At 42.9% G+C, this 23,778-nt stretch overlaps 3 protein-coding genes across 3 annotated transcripts; 2 read left to right on the top strand and 1 right to left on the bottom strand.

Moving 5' to 3' along the window:
* Window positions 564-1,710, top strand: LOC8060275 (keratin-associated protein 6-2). The gene has a single exon (XM_002462362.2). The coding sequence runs from the start codon at window positions 769-771 to the stop codon at window positions 1,498-1,500; it is 732 nt and encodes a 243-aa protein (XP_002462407.1). The 5' UTR covers window positions 564-768; the 3' UTR covers window positions 1,501-1,710.
* LOC8056000 (protein GAMETE EXPRESSED 2) lies at window positions 4,930-11,412 on the top strand. The gene is made up of 14 exons (XM_021453540.1): window positions 4,930-5,903; window positions 6,355-6,681; window positions 6,766-7,010; window positions 7,241-7,385; window positions 7,746-8,063; window positions 8,224-8,348; window positions 8,881-9,095; window positions 9,233-9,460; window positions 9,567-9,802; window positions 9,925-10,163; window positions 10,260-10,425; window positions 10,552-10,712; window positions 10,834-10,931; window positions 11,165-11,412. Exons 1-14 carry the CDS (start codon window positions 5,099-5,101, stop codon window positions 11,265-11,267), a joined length of 3,411 nt encoding a protein of 1,136 aa, XP_021309215.1. The 5' UTR covers window positions 4,930-5,098; the 3' UTR covers window positions 11,268-11,412.
* Window positions 11,052-17,783, bottom strand: LOC8060274 (5'-nucleotidase domain-containing protein DDB_G0275467). The gene is made up of 13 exons (XM_002460195.2): window positions 17,542-17,783; window positions 17,300-17,452; window positions 17,034-17,170; window positions 16,802-16,951; window positions 16,022-16,123; window positions 15,054-15,218; window positions 14,810-14,920; window positions 14,178-14,275; window positions 13,817-13,940; window positions 13,370-13,459; window positions 12,928-12,972; window positions 11,981-12,301; window positions 11,052-11,786 (listed from the first exon to the last, which is right to left on the bottom strand). The coding sequence occupies exons 1-13, from the start codon at window positions 17,633-17,635 to the stop codon at window positions 11,757-11,759; spliced, it is 1,620 nt and encodes a 539-aa protein (XP_002460240.1). The 5' UTR covers window positions 17,636-17,783; the 3' UTR covers window positions 11,052-11,756.

Here is a 23,778-nt window from a genome sequence, read left to right as displayed (position 1 = left end):
AGAGAACTATAATTAGTATTCGAGTTCAGGCTTGGAAGGATTTTTTTTTGTTTCAAAATGTCTTTTCAGTAAGGAAAAGAAGGGGGATTGATAATCCTCTGCAGGTCAACTGGAAATTGACACTGTACGGATAAGCAGGGATATGGATCGAAGGCATCAGCGCTGCAGTAGTAGCACAAAGTAGGAAGAACAGGATTACAAGACTAGCACTAGGTCGATAAGCCTTACAAGTAAGCTTCCACTACTAATCATACATAACATAACATGCATGGAGTAAGTAGTTGGATCAAAAGCAAGAGCTTCCAGATTCTTCCAGTGGCCTGCTGTTCACAGATCTCTCAAAGCCCCACCCCCACCTGCCATGCTCTTGCTATAGTGTCAGGCCCATCTCTCCTTTTGCACCGTCCTAGCTTACTCCACTACTACACTCCAGCAAGGTATCAACACCACCACTCTGAAAATTCAGCCGTCCAATGGTCATAGCACCACAAGTTTCGTGCCACCAAATCACCAATAAGCCACCAGGCACTATCTGTGAAACCCTGCTTGTTCTGTGTCCTATAAATGCCACTGCTTTGCTGCGTCTCGAGCAGCAGTAGAGTTTTTGGAGTTTTTTTAGATACGAGCAGAGTTTTGGAGTTGAAAAGAAGGAGATACATGACATATACTCGTACTCCTTTGAACATACACCTGAATCCATAGGAAGAAACACAATATATACAGGTGCAAGCATTATTGTTCTGGCTTCTCCTAGTAGAGGAATTCAGGATGTCTCGACCCCCGATCATGACCATTTTCCTTGGCATCGGCATCACCGTGCTTGCGGCCCTTGCTCTCGCATCCGAGGGCCGCGTTTCTCGAAAGGACCTGAGCATCGACCTCGGCGGTGGCGGCGGCGGCGGCGGCGCAGGCATTGGGATCGGTACTGGGATTAGCATCGGCATAGGTGGTGGTGGCGCCGGTGCCGGTGGCTCTGGCTCTGGCTCAGCGTCTGGGTCTGGGTCGGGATCAGGCTCTGGCTCGGCCTCAGGTTCCGGGTCCGGTGCTGCTTCTGGTGCAGGTTCATCGGCGGGCTCCGGTGCAGGATCATATGCTGGCTCTGGCGCCGGCTCCGGTGCGGGTGCGGGGTCAGGAGCTGGGTCCGGCGCGGGTTCGGGTTCAGGTTATGGGCAAGGGCAAGGTGCAGGTGCAGGTGAAGGCCACGGCCAAGGATCTGGGTATGGCGAAGGGCATGGGGCAGGCCAGGGCCAGGGTTCCGGGTCTGGCTCCGGATACGGTGAGGGAAGTGGCTCCGGTCGAGGATCTGGCTATGGCCAAGGTTACGGCTCTGGCTCCGGCCAAGGATCAGGATCAGGATCCGGCTACGGTGAAGGTTACGGCGCTGGCTCGGGCTCCGGTCATGGCCAAGGCTCTGGTTACGGTGAAGGTACAGGCTCAGGCTCAGGATACGGCGAGGGACACGGCTACGGATACGGCTCTGGTTCTGGAAATGGCAAATAAAGATGGTGAACAACGGCTCGCCCACCGGTGTGTGTTTGCTAATGCTCAGTTCTCTGAACTCTGGTGTCTTCTTTCTGTGTATCCGTATACAAAAATAAGTATGTATGTACACGCGACAAACTATGGACAAAGAATTGTATCGTACGCTCTTGTTCACCATACATGTAAAACTAAGCAGTTCGCTCTTATATCTTTGGCAATGTCTAACTTTTTCCTGGCGTAATCCAGTTGGAAAACATTTCTGTAACAGCCTCTGTTATCAGCTAGCATTGTTCTAAACATTAAAATAGGCTACCAATTTATTAAAATAGAATGACAAACCTCTAAACAAATAATTCTAGTACTAAAGTTCTACACAAACTGAATAAAGTTTAGCATTTAGTAATCAAAAGAAATAATTCTAACAATATATAGAAAACTGTATAAGACAATTACTAAGCATGGGGCTCTACGGACGGGCAGTAGGTAGCCTCTAAGGATGAAAACGGAACGGAAATATCCCGAACCGAATCGAACCGCTTTCTATATTTGATCCGATCGAATTCGTATTTTCTTGTCTGAACTTTACTGTTTTCGCTTTCGTATTTTAGATGTTTCGTATTTCAAATGTAAAAGTAGAAAACGATTTAGACATTTTTCGACCGTTTTCTACTTTTCTACTTTTAATTTGAAATATTTCGAATTCAAAATTTGGTTTAAACCGAATTTATTCAACTTCACGGTCACACAACCCAATTATAGACTACTCGTCATGCATCTGCGTTCTTTCTATTGGTGGCTAGCTGTGTTCCTGCTAGCTATTAATTGTTTGTTCTTATTTATGTGTGGGCTATTGTATTAAATAACTAAGACCAAGGATCATGCACTTTTTAATTATTATATGCACTTAAACTTGATCATATATATACTTAGTCATGCACTTGGTAATACATATCGGTATTTCGTATTGAGTTTTCGTATATCGACCGTGTTCGACATAAATCCGATCGAATTGGTTCGTTTTCGGAATTCTCGATATTTCGTAAGTTCGCGTTCGTTTTCGTATCCGACTTTACCGTTTTCGTTTTCGTTTTCGTATTTTAAATATAAAAGTAGAAAATAATTTATGAGTTTTTCGACCGTTTGCGACCGTTTTTATGCTTAGTAGCCTCTACGGATCGGTGGATGGACGAGGGTCAGGGCGGTGGAATTGGAAAGGATGAACTGATGCAGTATGGCAGGCTTGCAGTAATTTGCAGATTCCTGCAAATTTGAGGCCCCCCCAAAAAAAAATCCGAGGCCCGTACGGTCGCAAAGCACCCATGGGCAGGGCCAAGGCCTTAGTTTTTGCTGGCACGACCCTATTCAGCTCACAAGCTTTATCGTCTGAAGCCACTTTTTGTCAATGCCAGAAACATGGGTATCGTAAAATTCTTTCATTTGGTGACCCCATGCAGTGTTTTTATTTCAAGCTCATATTTTACGGCCTTGTTTAGTTCCAAAATTTTTGGCAAAATGAGTACTGTAGCAATTTCGTTTGTATTTGATAAATATTATTCAATCATGGACTAACTAGGCTCAAAAGATTTCGTTCAAAAAAACCTAGGCTCAAAAGATTCGTCTCGTCAATTCCGACTAAACTGTACAATTAGTTTTTATTTTTATCTATATTTAATACTCTATGCATACGTCTAAAGATTCGATGTGACGGGAAATCTGAAAAATTTTGCAAATTTTTTGAGAACTAAACAAGGCCTATATGAAATACTGAGCGACGGAAATATATTGTGTTCCCTGAAACCGTGGCTGACTAGAAGTGGGGAGACACCTGTGCCTCTGCCCGTCTTTTTTGTTTTCTGAATTTTTTTTCTGAAAGATTCTCACAATTACATGTTTTTAGTTTAATTTTAGAATCTAGATCTAGGGCTTAGCATCATTGCCGCTGGCACCAAGCTAACACAGCTTGGTGCCATCCATCATGGCGCCAAGGGTGCGTACCTGTACATCCGAACCTAGGACTTGGTGTCAAACAGTATTAGTTTGGCCAAACACTCAGTGGTGGAGCCGGCCGAAGAAATAAGGTAGGGCAGACCGCTATCTACATATAGCAAACTTCACCAATATATCGGTCTAACTATATACATATAACATATATATGTTGGTTTATCACGTAGCTATTATATTCTAATATTTATTTCAGCAAACAAATTGTACTGTTTGTATTGGATCTAGATGTTGCTCTGAATCTCCTAGCTCTTGTTGTTCTGTGGATGCAGTAACATTACTGCTTTCACGAGTGCTTGGAGACGAGTTACTTCCACTTGCAGAAATCGTACTCTTAGTCGTAGTGGTATAGAAGCTTTTTAAATCTGCATAACCATTTAATTTAATTGCTTTCAGAAATTAGAAAGATCAACTAATGAAGCCAACAATTTCCTAAAAATCCATGGCAATTAGCAATACCTAGTTTCTTATATCGCTTCTGCTTATGGCTCAATGAAGTTAGAGTTGGAGCTGTCGGCCTCTGCCTACTTGTGCCTCGGTCGGCTCCAACTTCATCTCCATCTCCATCCATAAGCACTCACTGGCCACCGGCAAGCAGCTGACCGGCACAGCCGCACGATGGCACTCCGGCACTCGCCGTTGTTCGATTGGCGGAGCACGGGGCGGCGGCCGGTGGGGCAGAGCGGTCGCTGGAAGCCGAAGCCCAGACGCCTGGAGGCCGGAGCACAGGCATGGCCGCGGAGCCACGGATGCGGCCGTGCAGCGCGGAGGCGAACTGAGCCGAGCGAGAGCGATGCAGCGACTAGATGGGGAGCGACGCCGTATCCGTATGTCAGTCCTCTGCCTGTTTGCCGTATGTTGCTTGGGCTGAGCGATGGGTGGGCGTGGGCTATTGGGCCTTGTTTGTTAGACCGCCCAGCAGCACAGACTGGAGACTGCCGAACTTCCTCTGTTTTGCTTGACTCCCGTCACCATCGCTCTCAAGTCTCAACCATTCGCTCGAGTCAGTGACGAGTCGGAGCCTGCGCCGCCGCCGGAGATGGGTTCCTAGATGTGGTGCTCGCCGGAGAGGAGGTAGGGCGGATGCCCAACCTCGCCATATAGGTGGCTCCGCCTCTGCAAACACTGAGTCCATATTCTGAAATCAAACTACAAAAGATATAATTGTAGAAAACAAAAAAGTCGGTGCCCCTGCACCCTAAGGGCCAAGGCCTAACCAGGCTAAGTGATGGGCCTGGCCTGCTATCCAGACGACCCAGCCTGCTGGGCACCCCATCTCAAAGCCCAGACGGAGTCGCCCCTCGCCTGTGGGCTGTGGTGGGCCCGAGATGCCGAGTCGTCTTCAACGTCCGGTCCGTCCTTCGCTCGTCAACCGGGGGGAGAAGAGAGAGGGGCAGTTATCACTTCGGGGATTCCACTCCCATCGTCCGTCTCGTGCTTGCCCTTGCCCGCCCGCCCCGCATTCCCGCTCGCCATTTGGAAGTTGTCACCACTCACCAACCACCCTATCCAAGTATCCATCGCTTCCCTCCTCGGCCGACCGGCTGTCTCCGGCAACACGAAGGACACTACCACGTCCTGGGAGGCCGGGAGGAACCGAACGATCGACTGAGCCATGGCCAACACCGCCGCGACATCCCGGCGCACAGCCATGTCATCGTCGTCGTCGTCGCCGCCGCCGCTTTCTCTTCTTCTCTGCGTGTCGCTGCTGCTCTCCTCCACGGTGCAGCAACCGCCTTCCACCCAGGCCCAGCAAGCAGCATCGCAAGCCCTCGACCCGGCCTTCATGTTCGGCTGGCTCAACAACAAGCGGGACTACACCGCCGGCGACACCGCGGTCATCCAGGCCATGCCCCTGAACGTCCGCGCCGCCGCCGCCGTCCGCGCCTCGCTGTCCTTCACGTTTTCGGTGAACGGCAAGGAAGGCAACAGCAGGTACGTCACGGACGTGGCGGCCAACATCGGCGACGACCCCCACGCCTGGACCATCTCCTTCGTGCCCCTGCGCGCCGGGAACTTCGCCGCGCTCGTCGGCGAGAAGCGGTTCGTCCCCGCCGAGTGGCCGCTCACGTTCACGGTCGCCGCGGCCGCCATGCACCCGTCCGCGTCGCGGGCGTCGTGGACGTTCCCCGGCCGCCGCGTCGTCGCCGGGTCCAGGGCGTTCCTGTCCATCTTCCCCCGGGACGCCTTCAGCAATGCCATCGCGCGGGGACCCGACATGCCGGACTACTTCAGGGTGTCGGGCTCCTACCTCAACGGGTCGGCCGTGGAGCTCTGGGATTTTCACTACAACGGGTGGACGGAGGATGGACGCATCGGCGTCGAGTTCAGGTCGAGTGTCGCAGGCGACTTGTTGGTGCATGTTTACGGGGATGGTAGGGAGCTACGTGATTCGCCTCTATTGCTCACAGTGAATCCAGGTAAGAGGAAGAATCTTGGTCTTCTCCCTCATAAGTTTATTTTGCCCTAGATTCAAAAAAAAAGTTTATTTTGCCCTTGAGGACATATGCCATCACTCTCCCACCCATTGGATTCGCTTTGAGAAGTGTGCAAACACAAATCTCAATGCGAAACTGCTTTGAGATGTGTGTTTGCACACTTCTCAAAACGAATCCCTTCTCCCAGCAAAGTTCTTGATGTATTTCAGCAGATACTATTATCATTAGTCTAATGCTTCTCCTAATTTTGCATTACATAGCATCAAATTTATTGTGCAAGCATATATATAACAGTGATTTTTTTTCTGTTACAAGCATAGAATTGGAAATAAAGTTGGTGTTCATCTTCTAATGGACAGATAGATATGCTGTAGGAAGATATGCATTTTTGTGTAAATGTCAATAATTCGTCGATGTATTTTACATATGTCAGGTGTGCTTAACATAGCAGTCAGCACATGCAGCTGGAAGCATGGAATCAATACTTTGCAGGTGTCCTCCAAGCTGGAGATATTCATATATCAGAGAGACTCCTTTGGAAATATTGTTCCAGATATCCATCCATTCGATGCTCAAGTAGTTGATAAAGCCTCAAATTTGACCATCCCAATAGTGGATCTTGCGATGGAAGCAGTAGCTGATGGAGTGCAGCTCCTATCTTTTAATGTTGTAGAGGCTGGACAGTTTTCTCTCACAATTTTCGATGCTCCACTGGACGAAAGGGTTTCCAACACTGTGCACATGTTTGATGTTTTCGTAGGTATATGCAACTATACTCTTTAGTTTGCCCATCAAGATGCTCGATTCCTGATCATGGCTGATATTGCTATGTTGCTACTTTTAGGATATTGCAATGGATCAAACAGTTTTGCAAATGGGTCTGGTTTGGCAAATTCTAGTGCTGGCTCAACGTCATCTTTTTCTGTTTTCTTGTTGGATCACTACAGAATCCCTTCTCCAGTTGAAACGGCAAGGATGCAAGTGAAGATTTTGGGTAAAAATGCCACATCTTACGCAGACCCAATCATAACACCTGGAAGAGAATCAAATGGTAATGTTATATGTTCATTTAGCGGTTTAGCCTTCTATTAACCTTAAACTTAAATTTGTTTTTTAAAAGGATCCTTTTATAATGATGAATCCTAAAATTCTTTTTGGCTTGAATGATGAATAACTTCACTGAGACGATACTTAATGAATGAGAAAATTCTATCAATTCAGGACCTGCTGGCCACCAGGAGGCAAGTACCCTATTCTTCAGCTTAATTTTAGTTGGTACAGATAAGTGGCATGATCACTGAAATTCTATATGTTATCAGGCCATTGCTGGGAATTCAAATGTGCAAACCAGTAAATTTAATGTTTCATATACTCCTCGAATTGCTGGGGAATATGAAATTTGGGTACTGTGTGGGAACATAGTGCTAAATGGTGGAAATCCATATGCCATGACAGTTTTGCCAGGTCTGATTACCTTTCTTATGTGCCTTTTTAATCAAATTTTTTACATTCATGCAATGCATGAATTCACTATAGTAATGCAATTGTAATTCTTGCATTCTGATACGCTAGTGCTATTTCACATGTAATGTACGATGTAGTATGATGATACAAATGGATTGTGCTCAAGTGAAATATCAAACAAATTGAAAATGATTGATAATTTTCATGAATTCAAATGAGAAATTCTTAAGTGATTCGAATAAAGGACGACCACCTTAAAACGAGCCAACTATTTATGAGCTCGCAAGAACTAACTAAAGAGTAGCTTCTATCTTATACAGATTGAACTCTAACTTCCTTTACCATATATTACCTGCCTAGGTGCTATCAATATGTCTTTGTCAAGTGTTGTCAAGTTTGACCCCAAAGTAAAATTATCAGTTGAAAATGAAGTTGTTGTTCGACTTGTTGACTCATTCATGAACCCGGTGGTGTCTTTCAAGTCAAAATTGAAATTTCAGCTGATATCTGCAAGCATCACAAGTACCACTAGTTTTGTGGCAAAAGAATTTGTTGACAATGGAGATGGATCATATACTGCTCATTATGTGGCAAGGGGACTTGGTTCATATGGCATATGTGTTCTTTATGAGGATAAACAGCTGACTCCATGTCCATTCGACGTCACCGTTCTTGCAGGTAATTTTTCAGTCGATCCTGAAAGTTTCAACACATAAAAAAAGAAATTGGTCATATGAGAGTTTTTTTTGAAAGCAAGCTACATGAGAGAGATAGTTAAGCTCTAGTTGGCAGAACATTAATTGTCTCGTTAACTCTGATGAACTATATCTGTTTGCAGATGAATACTTTTCAGATGTTAAAAATGATACTGTTTCAGTGTGGGAGGATGAATCCACTTCCTTCGATGTATTGTCAAATGACCGCATTGCAGGAAGTAAAGTGGAAATAGCTAACTCATCTTCTGTAAGTTAATGCCATGAAATATGTGATTCTTAATTTTTCCACCTCATAGTGATGATCTCTTCTCTCTGTTATACCTGTTATCAACCCTTGCAGTTGCACATGCCAACCATCTTAACTGAGTTTGGCAGTCTCATTGTTGAACAGTTATTACACGTTGCTTCGAAAGCTTCGAAAACAAAGAAACTTGCGGCAGCAAAACAAATACTGCAACTAATTTCAATTTATAATACGATCCTTCCAGTTCTTTTCTTCTTTTAGATAATGGAAAGTCAATTCTGGCCTCTAGCTACATCTTGGCAATGCACATAGCCCGGTCTCTATGACAAATGTTCAGCATAAAACTGATGTCAAATAGGAAATAGGAAGCTATAACATCAATAAAAATATCAAGCACTGCAAGTGCTTGTTAAGAGGAGTTAGAAGAGAATATCAAGCATAATGTACCATAGTACAAAATTTCCTACGGAGTACTTATTACTTTATTTTCTCATTACTTCACATTCTGACTTAATGTTGTCCCTTTTCTCTGAAGCCACTTCATGGGTCAGTCCAGTTCAGCAAAACCTACCGTTACACACCTTTCGAAGGATTCTTTGGGAATGACTCATTCTCGTATACGGTATGTGATGAGCATAACAATGTCGTCACTGCAACAGTCTTCATATCTGTTCTCTGCAGACCACCTCAGTTCATATCTTTACCCGACAAGTTGCATGTTACTGAAGATACAATCAGCCCACTATTTGCGTAAGCCATAATGTCTTTTACCTAAGTATTGCATACTTGTACTTATTCTTCTTCTTCATTAGCTATAAGTGTAAATTTTGACCTCCTTTTGTTCTCTTTCTAAAGTAATCAAATATGTGTATGTTTTTTTTTGGCAGTGGATTTCCGGGGATGAAAATGGTGTATTCAGATGCAACAGAAAATATATCTGTTACAGTGACAGCAGAGTCCGGGAGTGTGTTCTTTGATCCAGTGCGAATTAAACTTCAACAGCTATCAGATAGTATACTTTCGATTAGCAGCAAAGGTACAGGTGGCAAAGACCTGATGTTACAAGGAACGATAGAAGTGGTAAATGATGCACTAAAGTATCTGTTGTACAGTGGGTACTAATCAAGATCCTGACTCCCCCTGGTTTTGTACAAGCCCTATTTTTTACAAAGATCTTGCTAGTCCTTTGCGTATGGTAACCATGCATATCAATATGTGCAGAAACGAAGACTTCCACGGAAACGATGTTATATCTCTACATGCCTCGAGCAGAAATGGTGTACGAAAAACTCAGTTCCCAACCTTCGTTGAACCAATCAATGATCCTCCGGTGATACTTGCTCCAAGTTCAATTTTCTTGAGTGGGAACCAATCAATGGAAGGACATAAAATATTTGATAAGCACAGGGATACATTCCAATTCTCCATTGTTGAACCTGATCTTCACAATTTCCCAGGTACTATATACGAATCATATACCATTTATATATGATATGAATATATAGACTGTTCATGGTGTTGTTTATGCACTATACGAAAAAACATTTACTGATGTAGACTGACAGATTTTATCTTGCAGAGAACAAGTCTTCCTTTTTCCTAGTGCTCTCGCTAGAAGTTTTGGAGGGAACGTTAGCCACCACCTTGCCATCCAGTGCCATCGCCGCTGCATCGATGAAGACTGAAGGCATTGACGGTTGGCAGTCGCTTCAGACATATGTGACCATCGCAAATCACTTTGTACTGAAAGGAACTGCCATCAGGTTCCATGGGAGCGTCCAGGGCTGCAACAATGCAATGCAGCAGTTGCATTACAAAGTAAATCCTGAAACATCAGATTATATAGCAGCTGTTCGTTTTGTCACATTTCTTGCCTTTTCTTTTTTACAGCAGATATGTGACTCTCTCTTACAGGGTCCAAGGCATGGAACAACGTTGTCCATCACTGTGAACGACCTGGGAAACCATGGATGCTATCCTGACTGCTCAGAGAGAATGACGATGCCACTTACCACTGCCAAGACTGTTCGTCTAGTTCCAGTCATCAAAACAAAACATGTGAACTCTAGGCGAACTATCTGTAAGTACCAGAACTGATGATATTCCTAGGCAGAAAACTGAACTTCCATGTAGTGTGGAGCTCATTTTGATTCTGTGCTTGCGGTTGTGGAGCTCATTTTGATTCTGTGCTTGCGGTTATTTTCAGTGTTTAGATGGTTGGCAGCAGCTGGGATCGTGATAATGTTATGCCTTGGCTGTGTTCTCATGTGTTGCCTATGCAAATGCATGAGAGCTTTGAAGAGTACACGAAGATACAAAATCTATGGTAAAATTCGCACAACGGAGAAGACCCCATTTCGTCAGAATGTGAGCGTGTTATTCTCTGAAACTTCCATATAGCAAGCAGGGTGGTCTGAGCAGCCATCATTTTGATCTTTTGCCGCTTTCTGATAGCTCGTTTTTCTGTTTTTTGTTCTTCTGGAAAAAGATGGGTGCTTCACCATCGCAATGCGAGGAAGTCGGATATTGCCCTGCTACTGCAACTGTGCCCAAGCTCGGTGCAAACCGATCAACTCTTCGTCAGAGGTAAGCAGTGTTATTCGCTGCTGACTTCACATGTTTCTGTCGTGAATTTTGGTGTCAACACAACACAGAACTCCAAATGCTGCAATTTCAAGTGGTTCAGCATGCATAAGCAAAACCAGATAGATTTTAACAAATTAATCCAAAACCATGGTCAGCGAAGAATAAAAAAATTATATTTTCTGTGTTCAGAAATCACATGAGTCCCCTAATTGCCATTGTTCTCGAAATTCCAGGTCTCCACGTTCATGCAAGCAAGAACTGGAACTCCAGCCAGTCTCCGGGACCATGAGCAATAGAAATGAAGAAAGCCTTCCTGTTACAGACAAGGACAAATAGGCGTTTATAATTTACCCGTTGTCTGGACCCAAACTATCTTCTGCTCATCCCAAAAACTTGTCAGATGCCACTGAACGAGTTTTCAGTGTAATATTGGAGTGCAGCAAAGAGTGTTGCAGAATGTAAATAAAATGGGGAAACTAGATGTGTTGCGTGTATCTGCTTTATTGACAGTCAGATTGTTGAAGTTTCATGGGAACACAAGCATGCGGCTTCTCAGATGCTTCCTTTTCTTTTAAAGAGCAGATAGAAGCTTCATCATACAGGCCGAGTCGGTCAACTACTCACATGACTGACATTTCCGTGGCAAGTCAGGAGAATGACTGCTAACTTGCTGCTTGGTCTGCTGGATTGATGCATCATCTGGTGCTTCATTCATATAACGCAAGCGAAAGCAGGAGTCCACAATCCTGTCGCATGGGTCTCACACAGAAACCATAATGGGGTACTATGGCTTGGTTCTCCACTGAAAATACAGATAAGAGTGAACTAGGAGGTACTGAACAGGCTTGCTGGGACCTACAACATGGAATGTCCAAATCATTACCCCAATTCAACTATATAATATATCAGCATTTGTTCCCGTAATAACTGTTAGAAAAAAAACTCGAAAACTATGACAATAGTTACGATTATTTGACTACCTTCGCAAGCGAATCACTTCATACTGAAAACTATGACAAGAAAATTCCACAGAGGAAGATTCAAACTACCTTCGCATTGTGTGGCATGATCTTTATGTCATGAGGTGGATGAAGCCAAGATTCAGGAGCATATGATAAGAAGTTCTCAAGCTTGCTCGTGTAAATATCGGCGTATTGATGAATGTGATAGGCAAATGATGATTCCCTTCCAGTGTCTGTAAGAAATGTTGCACCAAAAGAGCTATTGAACAAATCTCGAATCCCAGATCGGCATTGTCGTCTTTCTGCATTCAACTCATCGAGCAACGCTCTGTAGACTTGCCCTTTCTCGGTGCTAACCACAGTTGCATGGACTTTCCCAAGTAGATCATGTATTATACTCAATTTTGCCTGCATGCAAGATATGATCAAGTAAATTGGTCAGAATCCATGTGGATGGAAATTCATGAACTAACAAACTGCATAGGTGATAAGAGGAATCAAATCATATGTATCAACTACAAAAGGTAAATGCCATCAATGTATCTGTACATCAATTCATGGTGCAACTGATTGCCCGTGTCATGTTTTGGATTTTGCATACCAGGAGGATAGAGCCTATGATTTACCAACCCCAGTGCCGTACAACACTTCACAAAAGAAATAACAGCAGCAAGAAGTGCCTACAGACTGAGTCGCCAGAACCATATCCTGCAAGTAGATGGTGAGCCTTTCAAAGTGTACTGACCATAGTACAGCATGAGCAGTTTCCATCTCTCAGTCCCAATCTTAAGAGTAGATATTTGTTACCACCTCTGGATCCATAATTCTTGTCCTTTTGGACAACATGTCTCCAAAACATTTGAGTTATTGGTAGTAAAAGTTCTAAAAGCTCGTCCAAAACAACAAGAACTAAGGAACTGGAATACAAACTTAGCTGGGCACACTTACATTAGAAGTACCAGCTATGTGTAAGGGGGACAAAAATAAAGTATTAGGATATCATAAACATGACAAGCAGATGATATAGTGCACACCTGTTGGAATCGATAGCTGTCACCGTTCTGGATTTCTATTTCATCCTGAAGTGACAAAGCATGGAACATTGTCAAATGGTACAAAACATATTGTATGAAAAAAATAGTGTGATAAAGTCAAGAAAAAACTAAAAGAGAAATCTTAAGGTCTTAAAAAAACGAGTACAGGTGTGTTCATGTTCTCTAGTAGCATATCTAATATATTCACGATCAACATAACATAAGATATTACTATTTTGACCATTTCCATGCATTTCTCTTTATTTGATCTATTCTCAACTCAAAACTTCTTTTGGTACCAACACTCCAATAGGATCAAGGTAACCTTTATTACTAGTCAATAGGTGAAATATGAAAATGCTAAAGCAGTGGTGCTTCAATTTCATACGACAATGCTTCATGTGTGTAAAAATATATCTCCAGTAAAAAGAAAATCATCTACCTCAAGTTCTCGGATTACAGCAGCTGTTCGCCAACCAGCTTTTGAAGGTCCTCTCAAGTCACTCAAAAGATGGTCACCAAAATATATCACCTAATAATAGCCCAAAAAGAAACTGAGATGAGAAATTCGAATGAAAAATTTCTGAAATTTAGACTTGGGCAGTCCATGTTTATATCTTCAGTCATCAGGTTACTCCAATATATATCAGAATACAGCAATAAGCAAGAAACATAATCAACATTCAGCAGATGAGCACAAAGGGCATGCGATTTTTTTACTACTAGCTTCCACGATGCAAATGGTATCATCAACTACATTTATTTATATAACTTGAAATAATACGGTATTGAATTAAGGGAGAGAAAAAAGAGTGAGAGCTGTATCACTCGGACAAAAGATAATTGAGAATACAGAAATTGATTCTTCTTTAAGTTCAAAATAACCAACCTCTGGGCCTCTCCATTTTGTGATCTGCAGAAATGATTTCAAACAGCCATGGTAGTATACTTGATCTGGCAGAAACTTGTCAACTGCAGTAAAAGCTAAGGTGTCCTTTTGAGTGTCATACACCCTACAATACAAGTAACCATAAACAGTTAGGAACCCAGAATTGAAGCAAAACAACTGGCGGCAATCTAGTCCAGGTCCTTAAGCGCCAGTACTTATTAACACTATACTTTCCATTAATATTCAAAGTTTAGCAACAGGCCTACACAGATGCATCAGTGCAAAATAAACAATACTATCTTAGCAAGAAGAATCATAAGTATTATTTTCTGGTTAGTAACACATAGATGCTCCATAGAACCTGAATGGGTGATCTGAGTTATAGAAAGTTGGTTTATTTGCCTGCGCAATCACAACATCAAACAGTTCCCTCCAGGAATTTCCATCAAAATGTTGGTCCTGCCCAACCGAATTGAGAAATAGTCATGCAGAGAATATGTGAGTAAGCAAAAATATTTTTCATAATACGCTGACATGATACACTCTATTTTGAGTAACTCACCAAGAAAATTACAAGAAAGACACAAAATTAATAATCAAAAGAATAGTAGTAGTAGTATAGTACACAACAAATTCTTAATGAATGAAATTCTTAATGAATGCTAGAAACAAAGGAAGGATGCATTATGTATATGCTAAATGTTCACTTTAAGCATCAAGAATATGTGTCAAGGGCTCAAGGCCAGTGCATGGAGTGGCTGCCATGTGTCAAGTTAAAACACGGTTTCATATTCTCAAACCAAAAGGTGACCCTCAAGAAAAGATATACAAAGTCAAGACAGAACTCAGAAAATAAGAAAAAAGGTTATATTGAAAAATATATATGTTATTCATGAACCAAACAGGAATCTGTTGTGGTTTAAAATCTTGCCTTTGGATGCTAAACAATATGGACAAAACATACAAAAAAAGATTTCAATTTAGAAACAAAACCTCTAGCAAATAACGCATCCCTCCATCTACAAAGTAGAAAGGTGAATTAGTAAGAAGAAATAGCTTTTTCCCTTTCTCTTTAAGCATCTTCAAGAAACGGAACACCTGGCTCTGCAGGTCACAATGAGGCAACAGTCTTAGAGATAACATATCAGAAAGAATGTCAGAAACAAGAAGCAGCATAAGGTTAGATCATTGATATTTAAAATTTCAGATTAAAAAAACAATAAAAGTGTCCACCTACTTTTTTCATCAGAAATTTCTGAGGCTCAGAAAGAATTTGCCTGTGAATTAAACCACTTCTGTGAACATGCTGAATCGATTGGTTTACATCCTCGTATACGTAAGATGGATCAAACTCCAGTTTTGCATCTATAAAGTGCTGAACAATATCGGCAATCAGACATGCCTGTGAAGAAATTATCATCCCATAGTTAGAATGTATTATGGCGGGAAATAAAAAAGAAGTACCACTTGGGTCATATTTCCAGAGGAATTGCAAACAGATCCACCTTTCTTTTGTTTCTAGGTCATAGATTAGTTCACTTCCCCTTCTAATTCAATAGCTCTTTTCTAAGTTTCTCGTATCACTTTTGGCTTCTATTTTGGTTAGCCCTACCAGATATAGGTATGGAATCCAGGGAGTTCGTGGAAGAGTTGGGTTCATTTCCCTTTACAACTGATATGGTGAAAAAGAAAGTCGGTTTAGTTGCATGGTATGACCTCAGAGAAATTACTTAAATTAAAAAAAGTACATGATAATAAATTCAGTACATAGTAGCTTTAGTTACTAATACGTGATAAGAGCATCATCATCTATAAGTGCAAAACATCACTCAACGTGGCAGGTCAGAACTACATGCATAGCTACATTACTTAAATTAAAAACAGCACAGATACTAAATTCAGTACATAGTAGCTCTAGTTACTAATGTGATACAGCATCATCTATAAGTGCAAAACATCGCTCCACGTGGAAGGTCAGAACTACATGCCCTTGAAGAATGATCTAATACGCATAAAGTTGATATATGAATACAGAACATATAAAATCTAGTCAACCTATGAACAAAGCATTAACCATACTGGGTGATAATATGGTGGTCTAGTTCACATGCCTATAAGGCAACTGATAGCTTACTATTCTGTAAGTAAAAGAACACAGAGTAAAAAGAAAAAATAGGATTAAGGCTCAGATGAATCCAAATGTACCTCACTAAAACAGAAGACATCCATCAGCCCAACAAGGTTACGAGCTTGATCTCTGCCAATATGACGTGTGCCATAGAGCTCTTTTATCTCACTCAAACTCAGCTGATTAACAAGCATTAAGGTAAGAAATTGTATTAATAATAGGATGTCAATAGACATTTTTTTACATAATATAATTATTGTTGGAGAAGACAAAGAAAACGCATAAAAATATCTCATAGAAATTCTTTAAACTATCAACATGTGTAATCTATGTTCAGATGTATTTAACTAAATACCCGGCCAAAGTTTGAGTTCAACAGTTAATAAACAACAGACAGAGTGGTTGCTCATGAGAAGAGAACCTACATATTTACATAAACCAAAAAAATAGTCAGCATTGACAAACTTCTAAATATAGTATGAAAAGAAACTCAAGTATGCATGAGCTAGTCTTGCAAGCTGGACGCAACCGTTTGAGAAAAGAATGGATAAAACAATGAAGTTTGAGATCAACAGACAACCACCGTCAGGCAATCTATCACATTGTCTGAGCCTAAATGTTTACATGTGAATTAACCCAATAATAATGACGTAAACCAGACAACATAAAAAAACAGGGGTAAAAAACTTTTTTTTACAGATCAGCGGAGTTGCCTCCTACTGCTTATATATATTACAAATAGATAAAAAATAATATATCTTGTATATAAAGGAACTAAAGCATGAATAGTAGTTATTTAAGCTGGATGCGAGTGGTTGAGATAAACAGGAGAAACAATAAAGTAGAGAGCATATTACCCTCTGCCGCCCAAAGAAGCAACCATCTGGTTCAATCGAGCCGAAGAAATCGAGCTTGAGAAGGCACCCTTTAAGTCTGTCATAGTACAGACCCCTGATAGGGAAGGTGCCGTCATACTCGTACTGCAAGCAACTCTCCGGATACTTCAACTGCAGAAAACATAAAGGTCCACTCAGCAATCTCTCATCCACCCAACGATGCAATGACACCGAAGAAAGACAGGAACCAAACCTCATTGACCAAGTGTTTTTTTGCAAGATTGTAAATGAGGCACTGCAGGTGCTCGGAGTAGTGCGACAGCGTGTAGTCGTAGTCGAAGCCGTAGACCTGGAGGTCGTCCAGCTTGACGTTCTTGTTGACGTAAATGCCTGAAACCCGCGACACCGTACACCGGTCCCAAAGCCAGGGCCAGCAAATGTTAAGAGTCTGATGAAGAAACGATCTGTAAAGCAACACGGGGGGAAGCGAAGGGCAATCGAAATTCCTTTTTTGCCGACCTTGCGGGTTCATCTTGGGCATGTCCTTGATGGCGGCGGGGATGCTGAGGTAGTTGCGCTTGGCGTCCTCGAACTCGCGGCGGATGCGCTCGATCTCGTCCTCGCCGGCGCCCGACCGCAGCGTGGTGGAGAGCGTGCAGAGCGCGCGCAGGCCTGTATGTAGGGAGAAACCACACACAGTCAGCAGTCAACCCCCCCCACCACCGCAGCGGCATTCCGTCGAACGGCTCGAGCGCAACAACCTCGCGAGGACCGCAGCGCCGTCGCGGAGAGCGCCGGCGACATGAGGAGACCGTAGCCGTCGAGGAGGCGTAGGCGAAGTCGAGCCGACGCCATCGGGGGGGACCTGCCTCGGTTTGTCGGTGTGTCGCCGGCGTGAGGAGGAGGGGCCGAGGTGGGGGACGCGGGAGGACGGCTGTTTTTCCTAGGCGCCGTGCCGACGGGAAAAAGGCCGCGCTTGTAGTTGCACGGGAGGAGGGCGGAAGGCTGACGCGTCGGGGGCCACAGCTGCTGGACGTGTCCTATCGCTGACGCGTGGGGCCACATGGGCGTCCCCCGCGCCAGGGGAGCAACCGCTGTGATGACCACGCAACGCAAGTTGTGGTGGCCACTTGGCGCACGGCGCCCATAGGAAAAGGAGGGTCCCGGAACCGGAAGAAAAAAGATGGAAGGAAAACCAGCGTGGCCCTCGTGTGTGGGTCGGGCCGTCGGGGTAAACCTGGCGGCCCATCTCTGCGAGTCCCGAACGCAGCCCAAACCAGGTGACCCCCTGATCCGTGTATCAACAACTCTGGGCTCCCAATCGCCATGGTGCAGTTTCTCAAGAAAAAAAACCATGGTGCACTCCAATAAAAAAAAAGATTTGCCCCGTCGCTCGGCAAGCCCATTTGCGTGCGTATTTGATGCAAGTATGGAACTCGACCCAGCACGGGATGGTAAGCGCCACCAAACACGTTCGGTTTGGGGCTTGGGCTATATATATCACTAGAAATGTGCGCGGCGTTGCCGTTTTATGGCCAGTGGTTAGCTATGCGCCGTACATGTGTCTATGTGTTTTTGTTTTTTTCTTTGTATGGCGTATATTTTAAGTGTATTTATTTTGTTTGTTTACATGGTGACATGATGTTCTCATATATGTGAGTGTACGGAATGTCATATATATAGTGAAGTATTTGGCTTCTTATATGTATATCAGCGATTATTTGTTTCGGATTATTTTGTATTACAAGTCAGTATAAAATTAAAAGATTAGGAAACAAATATTATGAAAAAATGTATGAATTGATTTAGAATTAAGATGGGGAGAATTAGAAAGCAGAGATTATGAAAAGGGTATAAATTTATTTAGAGTTAATTTTGGAGAGATATTTTTAGTTCATATGCGATATGAGGAAAAAATTAATCACTAACATAAAATTATAGATGTATATATCTATCAAATAAAATGCACTAAACCATATGATATTTTAAGTTAAATGCATAGATCTAGTCATAAGAAACTCAACAAAATTAGTTTGTTTTTTTATGATTTTTCTATAATTTTTTACGAATTTTTAGAGATCTCTATTTTAAAAAGAAAATATTAAAAATTAATTGAAAAATAAAAATAGCATAGGGCCGTATTCGGCCCACTTAGGCCCAGTAAGCTGAGAGAGTGTGCGAATACAGACTGATATTTTATTTCAGTAAAGTTCGAGGACTATTTTGAATAAAAACCTGAGAAAGTGTGCTGGACGGAGGGTTATATTTCAACAAAGTGCGATGACTTTTTTGCAAAATAGCAGAGAATGGCTCGATCTAGACCGTCCAACCGGCCGATCGGACGGCCGGGAATTGCGGGCAACGTGGCCACGCTCCCTGGGCCTCTTTTGGTGCATGAATCGTCTTAAGGAGATTTGAGAGAGTGGGTCATGGTAATAGTATTTTGGCATGTTTCTGGAAAAAAACAGTATTTTTGGCGATGATCTAAAACACGGCAGAAATATTTTGATCCGTGTTACTGTTAGCATGGTACAAACATGAGAGTCCTGTCGTGCCTAGAATCTCGACACGATGAGTTGCATGATCCGGTCTGTTATTCTTTTTTTTTTTTTTTTGCTGTTCTTAGACCCGAAACAACATGAAAATGGCACGTAAGCAATATCTACAATGCTACAATACAAACTTTTTTTATTTACTATATTATCTCTCATCTGATTCTTGAAAATATTACGTCTCATTTGAAAATCATTTTTAAAAAAGTATTACACGAAATGGTGCATGCAAAATACATTTGTTTTGTATGTCACGATAGATATAAAAAACCAATCTAAAGATGTTTTGAGGGTGAAACGACACGGAGGCATGACAGTGTGCCATGAACTATCCTTGTGTAACACCCCAGTGTTATGGTTGCACTGATCATGTGCATAGCATGAGCATCATCATCTACTCAAAGCATATCATGATCATCATCTATCTTGAGCCATGTCATTTTATGCAAAAATGTGATTTAAATTGCTTAAATAGGCTTCCTATGCTTATGTTTGAGTGAACCATGCTTGTGTTTGTGCTCTAGGCTTTGGTAATTAGTTTATCTATGCTTAACATAACCTTGGGAACAATGTTCATGTTGATCACTTCTCCAAAATAATCACTTAAGTCATACTTATGTAAATAGGCTCTAAAAACCTCTTTTGTTTAGGCTTTTAAAAAGTATTTCATAAAATGTTTGCATGTCAAAACTTTCTACAGCAAAGTTGTAGAAAATTTTATAAGGAACAAAAGTTGTTTTATGACCATCTCATGAAAATGATCACAAATAGCTCAAAAGTGACCCACAAGGCAGATTTGGGGCTGTTTCCAACACTTAGAGAAATTTTCTAAGTATGGGGACGCCACAGTTTGCTTGATCGATTTTGGGAATCTTATATCTTCCAATCCAGGCCGATCTGGCTTTTACTCCAATTGACAAAGTTGTAGAACTCAGTTGGTACTCCAACTTTGTCAACTACGCCATCTCCTAACTCGCTCTGGTTTGGGAGCTTATCGTCGACGAAGTTGCTCTGTCAGTCGGTGATCGCGAGTTTCGTTTCAGAGCTGAGCTCGCCGGCGTGGATGTCCCGATCGAGACCTGTCCGCCAGATGTCGCCCGTACGCTGGCGATGGCCTCGCTCGTCAGCTCCCAGCGCGCGCATGACGTCCACGGCGACGCCCCGAGCAGAGTGGACGCGTCCACTTCCGCTCTGCCTCGCCTCTCTCGCCAGAAACGCGGCCGCCGTGAGCTCCCGTCGCGAGTTTACTCCGGCGAGCTCGCGCGCGTTCCTTGCTGCGCCATTGCTCACCAAACTTCACCCAAAGCTTCGCCGTGAACCGCTCTCCATTCTCCACCCATCATCTCGCCGAGAAATCCACCGGTGAGCCGCCATTCCCTTCTTCCCCCAAATCGGGTCGCCGTGACCATCTTTTCCGGCGAGCCCAATACCGAGCCCTGTGAAGCCTCTCGTCGTTTCTGGTCAGATCCTAGAGGTTACTTAGGTTTCTAGCTTGCGTTTGCGCCACTTGGTGGACTCTCTACCGAGCTCTCCGTCGCCGGACACGATGCGCAGCGCCGTGTTGTTTCCGCCGGAGATGGGTGCTCTCGTGGCCAGCGTGTTCCACGAGGTTTCAAGCCAAGCCGCGTACCTAGGAAGCTTCGCCGTAGTTTGCTGGTGCTGTAGAAGGTCTTAGGTCACGCTCTACCGGCCTGAGGGCTCCGGAGTAATGCCGAGCACCTCCGCCGAGCCGCCATCGTCGACGGCGAGCCCCTTCCGGTGGCTCCGCCGTGGGGAAAAGGGGGTCAATCGAGTCGCTAGAGTCTAGGGATCACGTTGGTGCCCTTGGTTTGGCCGGAGACCTCGCCGTCGCGGAGAAATCGCCGGCGAAAGTCGCCTCGGCCGGGAGGAAGACGACCCTGACAGGCGGAGTCCACTGTCAGCGTCACTCTCCTTCCCTCCTTTTCTTTTATTCAAATCCAGATTTTTAGCTTTCTTGCAAAAATCATATCTCCTGTTTCTGAAATCCAAAAATTGTGAAACAATTTTTTTGGTATTCCTTGAGATGGCTAGTTTTTAATAAAAATATAAAATAAACCATGTTTTCTGAGAAAATATTTATTAAGGATTTAATCCTGTTATTCATGGATAAATTCATATCTCTTGCTATACTGCTTAGTTTGCTCTGAAAATTTTATGGTAGCCTCTGTATGGTATTAGAGTTCTTTGGTAAATATTTCATGATTTTTGAAGTACTGCAGCTTTGATATGTAATTTATGATTGAAATTTGGCTTGTTTTCTTGATTAAATTATATAAAATAATTGGTGCTTATGCTGGTGTTCTACTTTGGTAGTGAACATGTTGGTGGTATTCCTCATATGTAAATAATTTGAAATCTGTTGTTTGACACCATATAAGTCATGTTTCTGAAATTATGAAATAAACACTTGGGCACATGTTAAATACATATCTTTAATTTGGTATGTGCAATTGCTGTCAAATTTTTATGGTGATGCTTTGATGCTATACTTGTGTTCCTGTAATTTTTCTAGATTTTTCTGAGCACTTGACTAGGCATCTTGTAATTATGCTCCTTTCTAGAATTAATTAATAAATGCCTTGTTAAGTAAATGTTTGAGGGTTATCATTTGATGTTCTGGTAACCTTGTGATATGCTTGTGCACATAAGCCATGTGGTTGGCATGGATTATGTGTTGGTTATGTCATTAAATAATTACTTTAAGGGTTAAAGGCTGTTCTGGACAGCAAGTAAGTGATTTAACTTTTGCTTAATGATAACTTGGCCTTCTGTGAAACTTGACTAAATCAAAGTTGTTGTAAATTTATTGAACTAGCTGTGGTTTAAGTTTGAGGTCATTTGGCCAAGTAGTTTAAAAGTTATAGCTGTTCCAAGTTGGGTTCGAGAAATAGGTGCTCTCTGTTTTTCTGGGACAGAACCTGGAACTTTGTTTAAATGATTGGTTTAATGTATGAATCTTGCTGCGATGTTTAAAGATGAATTGTAGACAATTCCATAAGCTTTTCAGAATGTCTTCACTTATGTTTGTTGGATCTGTCTATCATTAGTTATGATTTATTTACTGAGTTACTCATGTTTCATGTTGCTTGCTGTTTTAGTATCATGGTAAGTTTTGGACTAGGTTAACTTGTTAGCTTGTGTGAACTTGTTATACCGGTGTACTCCGTAAATGAGTGCCCAGTGAATCCATTATGTTATCAAGCATTCATTCTTTTATATGCACACCTTCTTATTCCCCGAGCATGCAATAGGTGCATCGGACACGGCAGTCTCCTTCGATCTGTAAGGGATTCCCGAAGGTCAGGAAGGCAACCCGGAAGTGGAGGTCCAGCAAGTCGGACTCGAGGAGCCAGAAGGAGAAGAAGTTGAGTGCCCAAATCACGAGCCAGCCTCGTTCGTGAAAGGCAAGCCCTAGAGCATCCTAAGTCTTCCTTTACTTTTGAAAGTTTATTTAATATGTTATATCTATTGCTGCATTAAGTATAGGAGTTGTGATGAAACCTTTGCTTCATTTTACTCCATCATTGTCCAGATATCTTACCACTACCTGGTTATAGAGTTAGGATCGAGTAGCAGCTTAGCCATGCTTTAATCGGTAGAAGTCGGGTGATATCCTGTCACCTGCGCGATATAGGGTTACGTCGGATCACGATGGTCTATACGTGCTATCGTGGATGGAACCTGATTAATTTGACTTAAGTCGGGCGGAGTTTTGCAAGGTTGTAGTAACTCCGTCTGTGGCAGCTAGGGACTGATCGTTGTACGTCCTCTTGTCATGTTGAACGCATGCCTAACACTTAGTTGGCCGGATAACTCGTTCTGACCACGAAGCCGAGTAGTATGACTCAGGCCGGAAGACCGGCAAGTATAAAGTGCGCACTATCGGAGGAAGTGCGGTGTGCGGGGGACCATTGGCGTAAGCCCAAAGGCAGGTGAGTTAAAATTCCTGACCTCCCTGGCAGAGTGGTAGCCCTGGGAGTGCGGCGCAGATCGGAGCCGCGATTCCTGAGTTGTACCAAAGGTGACCCGTTGGCTCTCCGACGGGGATGCTTGGGTGAGTGCTAGGAATAACCCTCCAGCTGGATAGGAATTCGATTCGAATCGCCGTCTCTCCCGGTCAGTGAGAACTTGACAGAGCAGCGGCAAACGTAGCATTCACTAATAAACTTGGTTCATGATAATGATGATAGCAAAGAAGGGCATATGATGAATTTGATATGGTTATTATTGTTTGCAATAATCAAGTGATGTGTTGTAGTACAGGTGCTAATCTAGTAGTAGGCTAATGGCAAATAAATATGATGCCCTTACAATGTGTTAGTCATAATAAAGGCTTTTGGCAAAATGTTGAGTCAACCAGCTCCACTTGATTTTTTTTTAGCCTTGCATGATCCTTGGTGTCTTTTATGTTTTACTAGCCGGGTA

This window comes from Sorghum bicolor, chromosome 2, assembly GCF_000003195.3.
Source record: "Sorghum bicolor cultivar BTx623 chromosome 2, Sorghum_bicolor_NCBIv3, whole genome shotgun sequence".
Taxonomy (NCBI): domain Eukaryota; kingdom Viridiplantae; phylum Streptophyta; class Magnoliopsida; order Poales; family Poaceae; genus Sorghum; species Sorghum bicolor.
Note: the sequence above shows the minus strand (reverse complement) of the source record. Positions and strands in the feature narration are given on the sequence as shown.